The sequence below is a fragment of the Micropterus dolomieu genome, linkage group LG15 (assembly GCF_021292245.1).
Source record: "Micropterus dolomieu isolate WLL.071019.BEF.003 ecotype Adirondacks linkage group LG15, ASM2129224v1, whole genome shotgun sequence".
In the NCBI taxonomy this organism is placed as follows: domain Eukaryota; kingdom Metazoa; phylum Chordata; class Actinopteri; order Centrarchiformes; family Centrarchidae; genus Micropterus; species Micropterus dolomieu.
In genome coordinates, this window is record NC_060164.1 from 7304413 (window position 1) to 7324959 (window position 20547).

General features: G+C 39.1%; 1 protein-coding gene across 1 annotated transcript in view; it reads left to right on the forward strand.

Annotated features, from left to right (window-relative positions):
- Nucleotides 1-5920: 5920 nt before the first annotated feature.
- The window catches only part of wdr11 (WD repeat domain 11), a 71350-nt gene continuing 56723 nt past the window's right edge, over nucleotides 5921-20547 (forward strand). Inside the window, exons 1-9 of the mRNA XM_046070257.1 lie at nucleotides 5921-6113; nucleotides 7198-7309; nucleotides 9912-10065; nucleotides 10345-10518; nucleotides 10751-10952; nucleotides 15171-15336; nucleotides 17217-17319; nucleotides 18001-18199; nucleotides 19187-19287. Coding sequence (XP_045926213.1) covers nucleotides 6028-6113; nucleotides 7198-7309; nucleotides 9912-10065; nucleotides 10345-10518; nucleotides 10751-10952; nucleotides 15171-15336; nucleotides 17217-17319; nucleotides 18001-18199; nucleotides 19187-19287 — 1297 coding nt within the window. The 5' untranslated portion in view covers nucleotides 5921-6027. The remainder of the gene's footprint in view (nucleotides 6114-7197; nucleotides 7310-9911; nucleotides 10066-10344; nucleotides 10519-10750; nucleotides 10953-15170; nucleotides 15337-17216; nucleotides 17320-18000; nucleotides 18200-19186; nucleotides 19288-20547) is intronic.

Genomic DNA, 20547 nt, shown 5'->3' on the forward strand with positions numbered 1-20547 from the left:
TTTAGCTATATTTCTAAGTTGATAAAAACATGATTGAACAAGCTTTGTGGTGTGCTGCTCGAAATTTAAATTACTATCAAACCAAACACCTAGGTTCTTTGCCACTGGCTTAATGTGATTTACTAGGGAACCAGCAGATGGCAGTATTTGATTTGCCATCTGCTGGGACCCGATGACCAGGATTTCTGTTTTGTCTGAGTTCAGCTGGAGGAAATTATTTGACATCCATTTTTTAACTTCACAAAGGCAGTTGTTAAGTGAACTCAGCATTCCAGGGTCTGTGGATCTGACGGGCAAGTATATTTGTGTGTCATCAGCATAAATATGAAAAGAGATAGAACTTGTAATCTGATTACGTCTATTTCTTCTGTACTGTAACGGAATACAGTTACTTTTCTTTGTATCCTGATTACAAAACACCGTTACATGTAATCCATTACTCCCCAACCCTGCATGTTACTTTCAGTAATGGTTCCACTTCATTGTCGGTCCATGCAAAAACATCTCTGGTGTGGTCCTTTGTGTATAGTAGTACTTTCTCCTTTTGCTAAATCTTTTGCAGCTGCAGAGTGGAATGAAAGTGCAATCTGCTTCCTGTTTACATCGGCATGCGCATGCCCAGTGTATGTGAATGCCCACTTATACTTAATGTGCATTTTAATATAGATGAAAACACTTAATGAAATGTACTTTTAACTTGTCCACTCATTCATTGTTATTGACATGACATGAACTAGGGACTTATAGTGATAAATATGCAAAAAACAAGAACTTTGGTTCAGATCTTGGTGAGAATTTTCAGGTGTGATCGTCTCAGCAAGAAACTAGTGCAAAAATGTCTCTTTCACTCTTTAAAATCCACAGTAACATAACTAAATGTAATATAAACATGAGTTCATACGGTTACAGTACATTGTGAGTGGTAATTATCTTAAAAAAGGGGAAGAGTAACGATGAAGAAACACACACACGCAACTCTCGCCTTCATTCGTCTGGAACGAATTAGGATGAAGAGAAACGCAATCCCGCTACTGGTGCCCCGAGGCATTACCAACAGATCGATGACCAATTAACCCACACAGATAAGGATCAGTATTATCTATCGGCATTCCACTTCTTAGTATTACTTCCTGTGTAGTTTTAAACAGTGACCACTTAATATACACTCACAACTATTATAAATGAAATTACATGTAGTACTGTGATAAGTTCAAAGTGAAATTAGCTTTTCAAATGAATTATTTGACCTCAAAATTAATTATAAATGATTCTGTCACAAACTACATGTCACACATGTCATTCCCCCTCTCTCCCCCTGCTTTTCCTGTCTCTCTCTACTGTCATTATCAAATAACAAAAAACATGTTTAAAGTGCTTAGAAAAAATTGAAACATTTACTGTACATTTCCAAGACAACTGGGCAGACTTCATTTGCTGATGAAGATAATGTGATAGAGAAGATAGGAATAAGAAAAAGCTCTAGGACAGGTACTAAAAGGTCAACAATGAACTTTGAAACTCAACATTCAAATGTGGTTTAATTTCCTGAGCAAAAAATTCAATGATGTTAATCCATTGACACTATGCTACCACAGCGCTCTCATTTTCACCTTCTACTTTACACTGTATAATAAATATATAAAAAAATGTGTGTCCATTATGTATAATTTTCCCCAGTGTGGAGAAATGATGCAGCCCAAGCATAAAATGATTACTCATTTTGCTGTTACAAGCCAGCAATTTAGAATCAATTTCATGCCAGCAGTAGTAATAGGAACAGTGCTGCCAATTACACAGATGACAATGCGTTTACTATACAACTCATTCAGGCTTTTATTAATATATGTATATGGCAGATGTTCAATTGCCTGATGATAAAAGTACATTAGGGGTATCGGGATCTCTCTTCTCAAACTGTGACATAATAACTCATTCTGACATGGAGCGCTGTAACTGTCAAGCGAGACTGTTTGAAATATGGAAGAGAGCTGTTAACACATTCTGGAGGCATGATTCAATGGGCTGGATCTGACATGCCTCATGAGCAACAGAAGGTCTAATCTGGTGATGAGAACTTTGAAAGAAAAACGTTTTGGCTTTTCTTTTTTTTCTTTTTTTAACTCAGACGTGACATGGTAAAACATTAACTTGAACCTCCCATATGGACTGCTAGGATTTTAGAAAAATCTATAATGCCCACTGCGCTCACAGACGGAATTCTGCTGATTTGAAGCCCAAGAGGATGGCGGGTATGCATGAGAGCATACAGACTATGGGGGAGAAGTTCATCATGAATGCTCTGTTTTGTGAAAAACAGAGCAAAAAAACAGACATAAGAACACACACTGACATGGTGTGTGATGTACTGCGGTATATAATTTTGTATGCCTCCTGTCTTGTTTGTCTAGTTTGTTAGAGCTGTTCTGTTACTGTGTGCATGTTTTAATTGTGACCTGCCAAGGTTTTCAAGGGACTGCAGATGAAAATTACACTAACTCTGCCACAATACATCAAATTATAACATGTAAAATATATTTAAAATTGCACATGGTCCTTTACAAATAAAAAAAGTAGACGGGACAAACCACCAAGTCATTAAACAGACTCAGATATCAGAGCAATTACATCTCTCCCGAGTTTGCACAACAGACAACTCAAGCTAGTAGCCATACTAAATCAAGGAACAGTTGACTGACAGATCTGGTATGTTTTGTTACTGATGGATTATTTTAAATGTTTCATAATCACTCTTTAAAGTAACATTGTGTTGTAACATGTTTTAAGCTGAAACTTAAGTATGGGAATTCTGGCAAAGTTTGCGGCATCTAAAATTTGTCATGAGCAAATATTTGTATATAACTCCCTGTAAGGCACATGATAGAGTCAATGTTGTAAATCAATACAATATTTCAGCATGCTCATAAACACATCTAACATAAGGGCGGATATTGAGGGAAGAAATACAGATGGGTAGCAGAAATAATGGGATATTTAACACGGCTGACGGCCAGCAGTCAGGCGCACTCCGAGCACTCAGTCTCTAATTGGGTTTTTACATGACCCAAAGTGTGATTATCCCTGCTCTCCATTTTCATTACAGAACCTTCATTACGCATTGCCATCCTAAGTCCCCTGGCCTCATCACAGCCACAGAAACTTAAAGGCTATAGGGAAAAAAACAAGAAAGAGAAATAAAGAACTGATTTATTACCTTTCACTCTATCAAATAAGGCCTGTCCTGGGAGGATAATCTTACTAAACATCTCTCCAGCATGGACAGAAGACAGCTGAGGTAAACAAGAAAGTTGTGCATCTAACAGACTTAAAAGCCAGATATTCTTTCTCAGGAGTTATTCAGGAGTTAGGCACCAAAACAGAGCTAAAAGGACAGTGACTATTACGACCTCCCAACAACAAACCTCTCAGAACTAGGCTACTTGTTTTTACGCTTATGTTTTGAACAGATTAAAGAACAAGGTTGTAATGTGTTAATTAGTGAGCTTTAGAGGTGCTGGTAGCATGATGGGATTTTTTTATGTTTGGATACAGCCAGGATAGCTGTTTCGCCCTGCTTCACCCTAACCAAACCATAACCATATGGATGACAGTTTTATTTTTGCAACTGTGATTTACAACAATTTTTAAAGGCCCTGACAAGAAATGTCACTCTGCTGTCAGATCAGAAAATGACTATATGTGTCACTGTGGTGAGCAATTACAAACAATGCATTTTGATGTTTAATTGGGAGACTTATTGGGCCAGAAGCATGGGACGCTCTTATCACTCTGTGTAAACATATTAGTTTTAACAACTTAATTGTTATTTGTTTTTAAAGCTTTTAATGTGCCCGATGCCTCCCCCTACATATCTAACCTTCTCAGCCCCCACTCCACCCCTACACTGGCCCTCTAGTCAACCATCTTAAATTTAATTTTAAATAGTGTCCCACTCTCTCTTAGAGCCCCTTCCCAAAGCTCATTAAAAACTCAAAACCCACCTTTTTGCCCTTCTGTCTGTTTTATTTGGTTGACTGTCATTGTTTTGGTTGTATCTGTGTTTTGCCACTTCCATTTTTACTATGTTTTATTATTTCTTATATATTTTATTGTTCTTTGGCCTTTGCCACTATACAGCACTTTGGTCAACTTATGTTGTTTTTAACCCATTAGTCAAAAATGACCCAAAGCAGCTGCAAATGAATGTAAAATTAACCTTGCACACAACATGCAAACACAATAGTTATGCAGTATGTTGATGTATAAAGACATGATAGGCTGTACAGCAGGTCAGAATAGCGAGTGGAAGTGGAAATTAGGTTCAGTCTGAATGAAATTGAGATAGTGTTAGTAATCAAACAGCTGCAAACCTGTTTCCTATCATGAACATTAGGTTGCACTGAGAGCGGTAGGAGGATGTGCCTCAAGAAATGTTCTGATAATGCAGACATCATCTATATCATGCAACATCATGTTAGAAGCTAGTTTTCAGACCATTGTCATTAGTTGACTAGGACAACCCATAGTCATCATACTTAAAGAGATACTTTGAGATTTTGGGAAATAAGCTTGGTAGTGGTCTCCTGCATTCAGATGAGAAGATCAATATAAATGTAATTCCTGTGCATCCACTGGCTACAGATGCTGCTCAGATGTTTCACATTCGTCAAACAAGTACTGAAAAAATAGACCCTGCCGAGGGTAGTCTTACTCTCATAATTCCAAATGTATCAGTTCAAGTAGGAAAAATAACTAAATTGAGAAATGCATAAATGAGATCCATTAGATACTTTAAATGACTACTGTACTTTTAAATTGTAGAAGGAGATTTAGCATGCTGTTGGTTGCTCGGATGATCTCACATTTATCGACAATGTATTTGAGTCATAACCTCTCAAATTGATATTCACACCTTTGATAATCTTGATATGGAAACCAGCTATATGTCTGATTGAAGTTTAAAGTTGTGTGCTTCAGAGAAGAGTGAGAAATACAATGATTCTATTTCAGCTCAGCAGACCTGCAATAATAACAATGAATGTGACAGATTCTGGGTGTGTTTGGACACCACAGTAGAATAAATGAGCAGAAGGCCATAACCACAAGATGACTTTGACAGAGAGTCAAAGATCAAGGATGTAAAGTGAGATGCAATCTTGAGTCAACCAATTGATTATTAATATGCAATTCAGAGAAGAGCTGCAGCAGATTGTGAACAAAATCCAATAATCATGTGACAAAGATGGGATTTATTGTTCTTGGTCATCAACAGGCATCATTATAGTAATCTACCAGTTTGTGGAAACTGTTTGTTAAGGTCACTAAACTATGAGAGATAAAGTATCTCGCCTATGTTCCAATTTTTATGCACTCCCCCCCTTCTTGAGATCCTAGATTTTAACACATTTAACAATACTTTTAAGATGAAATGGCTCTTACAATTATTTAAAAACAAAGAGAGAGAATATGTAATTGTATTTTGGATTTAATTCGTGCTATTCTGTTTAAGCTAAAATGCAACTTCTGATTTGATAGAAGGGGGTGTTAAATATTGGATTTCTATATGCAAATACTGCTTGCTTGTCTACATGTCTACAAATTTATACCCAATCAATACATTATATGGGACAGTGAGTTGTCCCTGACAATAAAAAAAACCCTCAAAGATTTGGTTAAAGATGAAACAATAAGAATTCCCCACAGCAGAGTAAAGTTAGGGGACCATTGGATGTAAAATAAATAGTAACTTAATATGAAATAATATCTAAAAAATCTTTTTTTCTTGTCTTGTCAATAAAAAAAGCATTTGGTATTTTGTGAGAATTTAATCATTTCAACAATTTGTTTCCGCATTGAAACTCAATCGGGGAACCTTGTTACGCTGGGATTTATTCCCACACGGCGTTTCACTGAGAAACACCGTTTCACTTCCCGTTAGTAATCTTAACAGAGACGAACCACAGAAGCTAATCAATTGTAACGGCTTATAGTCAACAAATGTTAATGTAGCACAAATAGTGATCAACAATTATGATTCCGTACACTGTCAACATCAAACTCGCGGCTCGGACGTTGACTGGCACTCTCAATTTGCAGAATAAAACCGCTGTAGATTGGTGAGTAACGTCACAGCACCTCTGCCGTTAGCATAATTTTGTAGCTGCTTCAGTCAAGATGCGCTACTGACAGATGATGTTTACGAAGTGCTAATTACAGTGTATGCGTTTCATTATATTGTTTTCTTTCATTGCTGCCTAGAAGGATGCCAGTGACTGTATTGTTTTTCTCAACAAACCAGAGAAACATGTATTAGGGCATCTTGTGTCATGTGATGTGATTTGACATTTTGCTGGGCCTAATGCCTCATTTTCCCAGAGTAACACAGCAGAGACTGTGGCTGCAGTTTAAGTTTTTACCAGTTTCGACAAGGTCTGCTCAATCACCAAGTTTGTCTCCACCTACATGAAGCTTGCAACCATTGATATTACATTTTATTTAGCAATATTCTTTGCAATAACATCTTCAATGAAAGTCACTTTCAGTGTAGGCTAAATATTCTGGATATGATTTACCTCGTGCAGGTAGACAGCATGTGTAGTAGTAAATAGTGCAGACTTCCCCTGAGTCTACTCTTTATTTTCTTTTTGTTATTATTCTGTTAATTTGGTTTACAGTTACACACTTCAGCCATGAGTTGTATCAGTCTGTTGCACAAGGCATCAATTGAAAGTCTGTGTACAACAAAACTGATATTAGATCATATTGGAGCTTTTCATGTGGAATTTGATGTGGTATTGAGTTGGGGTTTTTGTGCAGTCTGGATGCGATCCAGCCACATGTGCATGCAGAAGTTGTATGTATGCTAAAAGATGAAGATAGATATTGACATGGAGCGGCAAGCAAGAAAGTGTAATGCAGACACAGCTTTCAAATTATACTATATCCATAAGACAGGGTATAAACCAGTGTTAGGTCAAATGGGTGCATTCATTGATGTTGTCTCATAAAATGAAATGTTTATATTCACATCTCGAAATTTGCTTGGTCTGGTGCATTACTTGGCTCCCACTTACAAACCATCTCTTTTATTCTGTAGTGGACTGAACTTTCAGTTCCCTCACACTTGCTTCAGCATTCACCTTCCTCTATTTCTGTTATGCTCACCCTGCCATCATTCTCTCTGGCTTTAATTTACTGTAGGGGTTGGCAGGGGCTGATAGCTCAGGGATGTCACTCCAGTATTCTCATCATCGATCCAAAGACGGCCCAGACCATCCAGGTGTTGGAGAGGCACAAAGCTAATGTGGTCAAGGTGGGTTTCCTACGTAAATGTTTTTATAGGCTCATCTGTCTAATTATTTATCTCCATGGTAGGGCTGCAACTAACCATTGTTTTCATTCGATTACACTTTTGGTTATTTTCTCAGTTAATTATTAGTTGTTTAATCTATAGGGCTGAACAAATAATAGAAATTTTATCAAAATCGCAATATGGCATAATGCAGTTTTCAAATCTCAGGCGGCACAATAATTATTAAAGGTTTTTGTGTTTTAAAATATAATTTTAAATTAAATATTGTCGTGCTGCAGAGATGTCCTGGCCAACACATCATATTCTAGAGATTTAAGAAAACATATTTGTTTAGTACAGATTCCTACAAAAATCATACCATTATTCATTTTAATATGTTTTTCAATGAAAATGAGAATAATGATGTAAAATGATCACCCCCCTAGTATCGCAAATCATATTGCAGTATGTCAAAATAATTGCAATATGATATTCTTTTCAATCGTTCAACCCTACTATAACATCTGGAAAAATGGTGAAAAATGAAAAATCAGTTTTGTTTGTTAATTTTCTATCTATTATATTTTCTAATTGACTAATCAGTTAATAGACTAATAACTTCTCTGTAGGCTACAGAATAAAATTTGGCATCTGTCAGTAAGTTAAGCTGACGATTTAGTGTACAATATTTTTAGGTTTACGTTAAAGAATGAATATGACAATTTGGTTTGATTAATGTGAAAAGAATATGTTAGATATAGAAGTTTGGTTTTGAGACACTTTTTCCGCTTCTTATTTCCTTTTTTTTTTATTCTCAATCTCAAAAGTGTTGACACAATTGAACTTGGCAAAAACAAAAATCTGACAGTCAGCATGTATATGTATGTGAAGTATGGTTTGTAAGCTTTAAATGTCTTCAGTAGACTTACTGTACATATACTATATGTTCTTTATATACATGTCAGTTTCAATGGAGTAGTATTTTATCACCCAGTGTAAATGTTAGCATTGTGTGACCTTGCTCTAAGTTGTTTTTGTCCCTCTCTGCCAGACTGATTCAGCTCTGCTTCACTGTGTAAGCCAACATTAGCAACAGTGGTGCAAGGTTGCTTCTGTATTGACTGAGATTCCTATTGTGTGTTTTGTAGAAGGATAATAATGGGCAATAAATTCTACAGTGATTATCAGTGCCTGGGCTCAGTCCGATGCTCCCATTCCTCACTTGGAAGCACACTTTAATCTTGTAAAGCACTGCAGCCACAGCAGTGGGCCATTCCTTACCACCCAGCCTGACACAAGAAAGCTTGCTAAATTTAAAAAAAAAAGAAGTAGGCAGTGTAAAGATCATGCCCATTCAAGAACAAAGACACAGACATAATCAATTATTATTATTAATAAACTTGTTCATAGAATAATTTGTCTTTTAAAGGCGAGGAATGTGATTTTAATCTTATACACATCTTTTTTATGTGTCAGGTAACGTTAAATGACTTGCACACAGACATTCAGCTTATTTTGTAGTTTGCCAAGACATGCTGTTGTTGTGATGTTAGCTATAGCAGCAGGAGAGATGTAAGTACTGCTGTCTGGAGTTGTTGCACTGCCTCTGGGACTGTCTCCTCCTCTCTGCATTTTAGCTTTACAGCAGCAACTGTAAGGATATTTTTGTAGCCTTCAACTCAGCTATCATTAGTTACATTACTTGCTGTGTTGTTGTTCGCTTTTATATCCATGGTATCATGGTATTGGATTTCTCTAGACTCGCATACCTCACCTTTAAAGAGGTCCTATTATGCTTCTTGGCTTTTTTTCCCTCGCCTTTATAGAGTTAATATCTTTTTTTTATGCATGTAACAGGTTTGCAAAGTGAAAAATCCCAAAGTCCACCCCAAAGGGAGTTCCCATCTCCTTCAGAAAACACTGCTCTGAAATGCCTGACAACAGCTCGTTTTTAGACCAGCATTTTCCTTTTATTCTCTGTGACGTCACAGCAAAACGTGCGTCATAATGCTAGCCTAGCGGCTAATCCGACATACCCTCAAAAACACCGGAGGAAAAACACTGTACTACAGCTACAGCAAACAGTGACAAGAAGTCCGCTAGGGTTGGGCGATGTCAACCATATTTCCATCGGACGATGTCTACAATGAAACATCGGGATGGACAATGTCATCGGGTGCGCGCACACTCGCGGGGGGGCAGTAGCCGTCTTATGTGCATGTGTTCTTGCACAGACTTCACTCAATAAAAAAAATTGGTAGACTATTAACTTACCTTACAAGTCGCGGTGGAGCTGCAGCAGTGTGTAGTATGACAAAAAATATGGTTTTTTTTGAAAATGAAACCATGTTCTGATACAACCTCTAAATACGATTTTGAACCTGAAAATGAGCATAATATGACCTCTTTAAATGTAGAGCTTGCATTGGCTGCATTACAATGTTGTGTTTCCTACAGGGTCTGATGTTATTTCTTCTATTTTCTGCATCCTTTTCCATTAAGCTCACATTTATATGGACTAGTTATTCTGTTTGTTTTACTTTCTTCACACATACAAAGTGTAAGTCTTGCAGTGTTTCCATAGCGACTGCCACATACTCAGCCTGTGTTTTGTGTTTGGTAGGTGAAATGGTCCAGGGAAAACTACTACCACAACTTGAGCTCTCCCTACTGTTTGCGGTTGGCTTCAGGAGATGCCTCTGGGAAGATCATAGTGTGGGATGTGGTCAGTGGCACCGCCCATTGTGAAATCCAGGAGCACTCCAAACCTATCCAAGGTAAGAGATCTTCCAGGACCCCCCAACCCCCCACCCCTTCCCCTCCATGTAGGCCTGGATTGATTCTTTGTCCATCAGCTCTGTACAGGAAGAGACCATTACCCTGTCAGCACTGCCAAAGGCAAAGCTTTGATCTGTTGCTCTGTTGTCGGCTATTTGTTTTCATTAAGATGCTCTTACTATCATTCTCTGTCCTCCCTCCTGGCAGTGGCGCACATTACGCCTCCATCCTCTTCATTCTCACATTCTCCTCTCTATATTGCTGTCCTTCTCTGCTAGACTTGGAGTGGCTGTGGAATCAGGATGCGTCTCGGGATCTGCTTTTAGCCATCCACCCTCCCAACTACATCGTTCTGTGGAACGGAGACACGGGCACCAAGCTGTGGAAGAAAAGCTATGCTGAGAACATCCTCTCCTTTTCCTTTGATCCCTTTGACCCTTCCAATATGGCGTGTAGGTATACAACGTAGTGTCCAAAAATCTGACTCGGCCTTAGTTTATTCACCGTTTCACTTTTTCACTTTCTCGAAATTCAATACTATGCCTGAATATATCTTAGCACATTTTCCGTTCTTCATTATTTTTGCAAAACGCAAGGGGAAAAAACGGATACATAAGTGACAGATGCAAAGTTGCTAACACAAGCAAGCAAACGCATCTTCATAGTGTTTTTCTTTCTTGGCAGTGCTGACCAGCGAAGGAATAGTCTTCATCACAGACTTTACCCACTCCAAACCACCAGGTAGCGCTGGCAAAAAGGTCTACATTGCCAGCCCCCATGCAAGCCCCGCCCACACCAAGCCTGCGCCCGCTGCTGCCCCTGCCCCTACTGGCGCCAAGAAGGCCCTCAACAAGGTCAAAGTCCTCATCACCAATGAAAAACCCACGTAAGAGCCACTATATTAGACTTAACTAATTGCAATATGTTGTTACATATTTTAAACCACTTTCAAAATCTGTCAGACTCTTTCCCATAAATCACTCTTAAAAATCTACCTGGTCTGCATTTCAAGTAAAGTCTCTTGCAGTCCTACTCCGGCAATTGGGATTAAAGGGCAATGCTCAGGGTCAACTCAATTGAGTTTTATTCCAACAGAGTTACAAGAGATAATTTTTATTTGTCCTTTTTTCAACACTCAGGACATTTTTAGCAACAAAGTGTATGTATATGCCCTTGGCCTGTAGTGAATCTGCACCTGTCGGCATGAGCTGATTAGTTGTGTCCTTTGCTGCTGGGCAACATATTCAGGCACTGATGTCTTGTTTGATTAATCAAAGTTTACTGTATATCCCATAGACATGAGTGTGTGCAAAGTAAGAAATACAGTTTGGGGAGCATATTAACACAACAGGATAAGTCAGGCTGCCTGCATTTTCCTCTTTCTGTAACTTGTGCTGCTCTTCTCTTTTATTATACGAGCTACACCAAAGGGATTTGCCAAAATTTATCTTTCTCTAACAGAATGAAATAACCGGCTTAGATATGAGAGAATAATAATGGATTTTGGATCTTGTTTTCATCTTGTGGTTGACTTGCATGGAAAAGTTTGTTTGTTTTGTTCACTTCCAGGATAGAGTTTGGTGACTTTTTTTTCATCATGGTTTGACATTGATGGAATTGGGAGTGTCATATCAATTAAGCTCAGATCTGGTGATAAATCAAGTCAAGTGTCAGGAAATTGAGGGGCCACAAGAATAGGGAAAGATTTGGCAGATTTACTACATTGCTATTTAACACTGAAATACAAAGAAGCAGCAGCTAACCTAATTTATATGGATATTATTAAGTACATGAAGGTATATATTAAGTGACAAACTTAAGCAAAATTGTGTACAGCATTACTTTACAAAAAGTTGCGACGGATCAGGAACCAAAGGCTTGTTTGATGCACTGGCAGCTTCCTGTCTGAGCGGTTGTGACTGTCAAACAGGCTTATTTATAGCAGCAGCACCCCGGCCTCTCTGTCCACCCATCCAACCAGCAGTAATAACAAACACTATTAATCTTACTTGTCTTTATTCTCTCTCTCGCCTCCCTTGTCGTGTCCATTTCAGTCTCTGTGTCTTCTATCGGTATGTGACACCCTCTTCCCTCACCTTCCACACAGCGTGTAATTGCTCTTGAAAATGCTGAATTCCTTCAGTGTACCTTTGTCTGTGTGTCAGTTATGGGTGTTTATCATGGTCAGTGTTACAGTATCTCTCCTCTCTGGCTCTGTCTGCCTGTGGTTGATAGATGGTGGATTTAAACAAGGATTTGCTTTCCCAGAGTGTTCAGAAACTCGGTGTATACAGTACTCTATCATGCACATTAGTGTCTCATCAGGCAGCCATTAATCTGGTTGTTAGCCAGCCCAGATTTGGTGCCTTTATCAAGATGACAGAAATTGGCTTCATGCTCACATTCAAACATGCCAGTTCACACACGTTTATTGTCAGAATTATAATGTTTATAAATTTAATTTCACAAAAATACTAGAAGAACAATAAAGTTAAGATTTCAGACAGCTGTGGAGGAGTTGATGCTGTGCAGCCTGTTGCCTGCAACTCTCCATGTAACCGTTCACTGTAGCTGCTCCTTCCGGATCTGCTGATTTAAAAAAAAATAAAAAATGCATAAAACAAGTGTGGTCTTGTACAGGCATTTAATGAACGATGCTAACCGTACAAGTCACAAGTACATTGTATATCCTATGACTGCTTCACAATATACCCGAGGTTGAATGCTTTTATTGTGAGGGATCCCTTGCGATGTTGCATTTGCTTTAGCAGTAACTTAATACAGCTCTCGCATGGTGTAAAGAAAATCAACAGTAGCTAAATAACAATAAAATTAGTATTAATGTATTGTTTCCACTGCGGGTGTGAAGGCAATTTCAATCCAGTGCGGTAATGACGTACTGTGTCTTTAACAATGAAAACAAGTACATATAGAAGTAATTATTGAATGTTAATATATTGATAGGCTGCAGAAAATGTAGTTTGATTAAACGCAAAATCTTAAGTTTTAGTGGCATCTAGTGGTGAGAGTTGCAAATTGCAACCAACGGCTCACGGTGCATTCACGTGCTCCTCGGATGGTCCCATTTCCCGAGTTGTGAAGTTTTTCTTCCGACTTCATTGTGTGTTCATGTGCTCTTAAGTCGTAATGTGGAATCAACATGGATGCTACAGCAAAGATGTGTTGGATTAGCATTATCAGAGCAATTTAATTAATATGGACTACCACTGGCAAATTTTTATTATTTGTCACTTATATATTTGTAGACTGTTCTGTATACTTCTTAATGTCCCATGTACACTTTAATCCTCTGTTTGCAATAAAGATTTAAGGAGGGCCACATAAATGCACCATCAGTCATTGCTTTTACAAGCATGCAGGAGAAGCTACAGTGGCTGACATGCTCTGTTGGCTCATGTGCTAAATAATACGTGTGGGCCTATTCTCTTAAAAACCGCAAAAGATATCTAAAATTCAAGGTCATGACCAACTAAAGTGAAAAAGGTTTACTGTGTTTGATGTTGTAGATATTTGTTTTGTCTGTTTTTAATAGTTTTTTTTAATGAGAGTTTGAAGTTCAGTTTTATCTTAATTTTTTTGGGTCCCCACTGCCATTTCCATATGCTGCTGGTCTTTTCTTAGCCAAGACTTGGGGAGGGCTCCGTTATTAAACATAAATATGCACACATTGGTGCTCATTTGCAAATCCAAGCCAAAGTCATGATTTATGCACCACTGCCTGCCAGTATCAAGTTGTGTGAGTTTATTCAGTATTGTCTAGACATCAGAAGCTCAAGCTGAAGTGACTACATAATGTATAAACACTGTATTTGATTGTGATGTCCTTTGGGTCATCTATGTTTATTTAACATGATTAAATAATAGAGAGTTTGAAGCTTTGAAGCTTCAGTCCTTTGAGGTAGCCTCGCATGCTATCAAACGCACCTTGCACAACTCACATTTTGTTTGTGAGCACACATGTTTGCATATGGCAGTGTATAACTATGTATGATCCACTGACTGCAGTAGGCTGCATGCGTGACAGCAAAGTGAGAAAGATGTGAGAAGCGTGTGATGTTTTGGAAATTGGACAGCTGGATATTTTGGGAGGGTTTGGGGTTACAGGACGACTTCTTCTCTGTTTCCTTTTTCTCTTTGAAGATCTGTTGTTGTTGTTTTTTTTTTACTTCTAAGACACAGAAGTATCTTTAACTGTTTCTTTCTGATGTTTTGCCTTTGGTGGCTCAGATATTTCAGCCTTCGCCTGACTTCAGGAAGCTGGCAACAGTGTAACAGCCACAGCTAAAGGTTCTCCCATTGAGTCGACTTTGTCTGTTCCGTTTTCCCCAAGATGATAATGATCTCCATTGTGTTATAAAGTTTGTCTCGCCTTTATTTGATACCCTGGTGACCTAGAGGAATGAAGCTGTAGGAATGACTGCTAAGTATTTGTGACTGCTATGTTGCCACACAGATTAGATCAAACCTGGCTGCTGTTGTGGATAATAGTACATGTAATTAATTTAAACACATGTGAGATAAGACTTAGCATTTTTAGGACTCTCAAAATAATGGAAAGGAGTTTTGTCTGATGCTGCCAATGCCTGTTTAATTCATCAGCCTCCCGTCATTAGACCAAATTCACTTTTAAGTTCTGTCTCATTTGCTTGTGGCTCAAAGATACTACAGCAGTAATAACTAATTTATTCAGCCTTCTGTATGGGTAGATATGAATAAAGATCAAGTTGATCTTAGGAATGAGTCAGTTTTTATTAAACTTGTTTTAAGACTTTCTCATCCATCATCACGATGTTGTACATAATATTTGCATCTTTCAAATGCATGCGTTTTTACAGCAGTCTCATAAGATCATTGGTGATGTGTCTGCAGGATAAGACTGGAAACACATCTTGTTATCTTACATTGAAATGTAAGAATAAGTTAATTTATCAATAAATACATAGGTGTGTTTTAGGCTTTTTTTTTAAGCTTACCTTTTTTCGGAGCACTCTCCATATTTTTCAAGAAAGTAACCTGACTGAAAAAATTTCCATTTCCTATTTTGTGTGCATTCCCCTCCTGTCTCTGCTTTGTGGCAATGCAGTGCGGAGGCGGTGACGTTGAACGACTGTCTGCAGCTGTCCTACCTGCCATCCAAGAGGAACCATATGTTGCTGCTTTATCCCAGAGAGATCCTCATCCTGGACCTGGAGCTCAGCCAGACAGTGGGTGTTGTAGCCATCGAGCGCTCCGGGGTGCCCTTCATTCAGGTGAGGCACTGCATACATGTACTGCAAATTCTGTGAAATAAGGATCTCAGTAAAGGTTGACGGCATCAAAAGTTTGTGGAATTTGCAAAGATAAAAAGAGTTAACTTAGTTTTGGGTGGAAATTAGGTGCTTAGTTTGCTCTAAGCCATTTTGTCTAATGTGTTGGAATGTGTTGGGAGAGACATTCCTGTTGTGCATTTGGAAGTTGCATGCAAAGACAACTTGCAGAATGTTCGCACTGGTCTAGGTGAAAGGATGGATGTGCTGTCTCACTCTAACACGCTTCCTACATCTCTTATTTTCCCTCCCCTCGTCTGAAACCTGGTACACAGTTTCTAATTTTGTTGCATTACTCGAAGGACTTCACCAAAATCTGTCTTTTTATGGATGATTCTTCCAGGAAGCCAATTCCCTCTGCCATGAATGATAAAGTTCTCTACTTTTCTTGCTTGCTGTCAGTACTCACCTCATCAAGGTCTGATGACTGCACGGCCCTGCTGTGCAGTCTTAGCTACAGCAAAAAAAAATCTCACTAGCACTACATATCAGCTGACTTCTTGTTCCTTTCGAAAGTCACATTCAGCAGCACCAGGTGACCTTTAGGTGCCAATTCCCTTCTTTTGGAGTGGATTTCTAATTGGAAATTGATGAATGCTGTGGGGGTATAAGATAGTGGATTTGTCATGGCTGCAGAGCCAGTAATGGAACAGAAACTGTCTGTTAATGCCACACTTTTGACTTTGCTCTCACTCTGTTTCTGTCTGTAAAGGAATGACCATCGTGGTGGCTTGTCATTTCACAGAGTAAATCTCATGGTTTCTGGTAGTTCTACTCAACTGGAGCCATAATATGCCCATTTTTGAATGTATAACCTCAAATATGTATGCCTGTATCCACATGAAAGGACCAGTTTACTGTCCTTTAGCTTTTCACTATAGTTAATTGACATTTTCTGTGTGCGTGAAATTGTGTTCTGTTTTATATTTTATTGTACTTCCATTAATCATACTTTTTGTGGGTTGTCAGTGATCTTGTTTTAAGACACGTATTCATAGTTAAACAGTACAAAGCTGGAGAACAAGCCTTTGTAGTCAAGGAGTAAGTGCTAAAGTCACAGATCAGGAGTAGAGGGGTATTATTCAGCCACCCAGGCTCTGTCCGGCCAACGCCTCCCCTCTCTAAGTGTTATTAAGTGCTTGTCACGCAGCCAATTTGCATGACTGATGACACAACTTCAGCAAAAGTCCAAGCTGGAGTGTAGAAGCTCCAGGAGCCAAGGAAAAACAGTGAATTATAGACCCACGCACATCTTATACTACACACTGACCAATCTGGCATATACACGGTGTACACAGTGTTGGTACATCTAATGCAATCCAATACACAATCTATCAACATAGAGTTGAAATGTTCAGTTTCAACAAGGTGTTGATGCACCTGAATGGCCATTTTAAAAGGCTGCAGATTGTGCTGTTATTGATTTATATTGCACTATATTGGAAAGTGTATGTAATATTTTCTTTACCTTCACTGGCATAAATGGGTTTAGAATCAGCAGTTAATTCAATGACAATTAGTTAGTTGAAACCCTTATTCCTTGTATCTGTTATGAGAAGTTAACTTCTATAGTTACTCTTTATAAGACACAAAACACTGTATTTTTCAGACTCACATAAGGGCTTTTGTTTTGCATTTGTATACTAAATTAAACTAAATTACACACATATTGGTGAATATGTAAAATTTCTCGTCCTGTGGAACAGATGGATTGTTGCAGTACTAAGAGCAAACTTAAGTACCACGTGTTCAACACTATGTCTTCAAAAGATCCCAAATGTGATCCTTAACACACACCTGTTTCCCTGACTCTTTGTGTTCAGGTGATTCCCTGCGCTCAGCGGGATGCCCTCTACTGTCTCCATGAGAACGGGTGTATCACCCTCCGAGTGTGTCGCTCCACTACCACTGCAGAGGAAGCAGCAGGTATGAAACCTCTTCGCAGAGATGTACACACACGTGCAGAACATGCTCGTCTCATACACAAACCACTCTCACTCCCGTGCTGTCCACCAGTCATCATGTATTCAGCCGAACTGCACTGCAGTCGGAGCCTGTAGCATTTTTTATGCTCCAGTGGGCATTTACCCTCTTACAGTCTCATTTATCTTTGGCCTAGTGTTAGGCCAATGGCTGTCCATTGTCTCACTGAATCTCTCTCTCCCTCACTTATTCTTCTTGCAATCTCTTCCACGCTGCTCATTCTTCTTTTTTCCTGGCATTTCCGTTTCAGAGTCTCTCACACTAATTTCCTGTCTTTGGTTCGTATCTTCTAAAATCTTGCCTTCTATCTCTCTATTCTGCTCCTCTTCTTTCCTCTCACACTTACTCAAAAATTGTCTTAAGCTGTCTCTCAGTTGAATTTTATCCTACTCTTATCTACTTCCCTTCCCCTTTCTGTCTCTATTCCCTTTATTATTTACATCTACTCAATGTTTTCTCCCACATATTCTCCTTTTTCCTCCTTGTTTTTGTCCCGTTCCATTAACGCGGAATTGATTTGCTGATTTCATCTTATTTGTTATCTCCCCTCTTCTTTCTTTTCCACTCTCCCATCCTCTCTTTGGCTCTTTACCCTTTTGAATACTTTATTTCTCCATCCCTCAGACCCCGAGCAGAGTGTCCACGAGCTGGTGTACGACCTGCGTTCTCAGTGTGATGCCATCCGAGTCACCAAGACAGTCAGGCCTTATCGCATGGTTATCTGCCCCGTCAACGAAAACAACGCTGCGCTAATGGTCAGCGACGGCAGAGCCATGCTGTGGGAGCTCAAAGCCCACACAGGCAGGGCTGCTGCCAATCCCAGGTATACACTCACAGATAATTCTGCAGAGATATATATACAGTGTTTTAAGTGGTGGCTGAAATGGCAGGGAGAGGTAATGGTAAAAAATTTGAATACTTTATAAGGTGACGTAAACTGACTTTAAACTACATAATCCTCTGACCTAAATTTAGTCGTCTTAGGCACTAGTGCAGGTATGGGGTGCACAGAGTTTAGCTATCGTTGATAAGCCCTGCTTCCCTTTGATGGAGCACTCCCTTGCTGCTGTCGAGGAGACAGTTTTGTATTTCTCTCTTAAGTTGGCTTCCTGTGTGAGGCAGAGAGAGGTTTGTCAGCCTGTGAGCAAACCCAAACCAGAATTTATTTTGAGCAGACGTGAAGAGAGCTCAGCCGCATTGAATTAAAGTGAAATGGCATGTTTTTGCTTTTTGCGACTTAGTGATAAATTGTCTTATTATAGGCTCAGGCTTTCTATTTAAGGACTATTCAGATCATGGCATTTGTCTTTCACACCATACTAAATTGATAATCCGATGCTTTCTTGTGCTCAAAGTTCCAATTTGAAAGCCAAAACAAATCCTAAAAAGATGGTTTGGTTTTCACTGACATGAATTATTATTCCTGTTACTTTCTCTCCCTGAAGCTGTGTCACGGTGTGCTGAGCACAGACATAAATTAAGATGAGTTATTCAGTGTGGGATATTTCACTCTGCTGTACCTGTTTGGTTCACATCAAAGTTTCCAGCAGTCATAAAAATATTTTTTTCTAGGAATAATCTGTTTATTTATTGAGCGGCATCTAATCAATACAAGGATCAGTATACATGTCATCCTCTAGGAATGCTGCTGTCTCTCTCTGGTGTAGTCAGTTATTAAAAAGTGGATTACATTCATCATCCACACAAGCAATCTTCATTTATCACTCCCCATTCACTTGGTTTCAATAACTCATGTGTGCACTGCTTTCACACTGTATTTAATTAATATTCTCTCCCCTCTCTGTGTCAGTTCGTGTCTTTCACCGCTGTACTCCCCCGTGTCATTTTGTGGAGCTCCACTGGGCCCAAACCAGAAGAGGATCCAGGATCTCTCTCTCAACAGCATGATCGGTACGATTGTACACATCACTATTAACACCAAAGCGAGCACCAGACATGTTGGTGTCAACATTTTCTAAGGCCTAATCTCACATATATTGCTTCTTGTTGCAGCAACAGCTTTCTCCCGATAAAAAGAAAGCCAAATGTGAAAACTAAAATGAATGAATGCTTTATGTGAGTGTGTGTGTGTGTGTATATACGGTATATGTGTGAGGCCTTCGCGTATCTTTTATTGTACCTCTGTTAGTTGTGTGGGCCTCGGGGCAAGCCTTCACTCTCTGCTTTAATGTATGACTGCTGGTTTCTTCTCTGAGCACTACACAGGCCAGTGTTATTCCGTTATTCCCCAGTCTGAGCGGCTCTGCTCAAAGAGTCCCATGGGTGCTTGGCCCCTCCTCTCTTTCTCTTTTGTCTCTTTACCATCTCATCCATTTGCTTACAGTGTCTTTCCTATCTTTCTCTCTCTCTGGTCTTCTCTACTCAACCCCTCTCTCTCCATCCTCCCTGTTGATTTAGAACAGAACTGCCTATCAAAAGATGAATGTTGCTATAAAGTAGTAATGAGATGCAGAATTTTTTTGTACGTTTGTCAGTTGTGTTCACCATGAGTCAAACTGCCAGTGAGCAGAAGGCCTTGGGTAGCTGGAGCAGTAGTACTCCTGCTGGCATAAGAGGGCAGGATTTTGCTTTCTGTTCCCACACACACGCACACACACGCACCCACACACACACACACACACACACACAGATTGGATCCAGCTACTGCTTGGAGCAATAGCTCTGTCTGACAGTAAAGCTCTTGTTATGAGGGAATGTCACTGGCCTGCAGGTTGCTAAAATTCTGTTAAAAGCTAGCTTGTTGTTAAAATCTGATGCTGATTGGCTGACAGAAGAAGGGCATCTGAAGGGCAAAGACAAACTGACCATTGCTATAGGCAAGCGCTGCCTAGAAAGCAATACTTGCCTTCATTGCATATTTTCAATTGCTAAACATGGCAATCATGTTAAATTCATTGATTTATTGGTTTGTTTGAAAGTATGTCTTCATCTCATTGTATTATATCTTCAAGCTGCACTGGTGCTCATTTTTAGAACCATTGCATTTCCAATGCAAATAAGCCTATTATGGTGCATGAAATGAAAACCAAATGGATTTCTCAACCAGTACCAATTATAACTTCAAGGTTGTTGCACCCTTAGAGGATGTCCTATAGCTCTGCAGCAATTACACAAAAGGAGATGATTGACCATTTAGAACGTATAAACTGT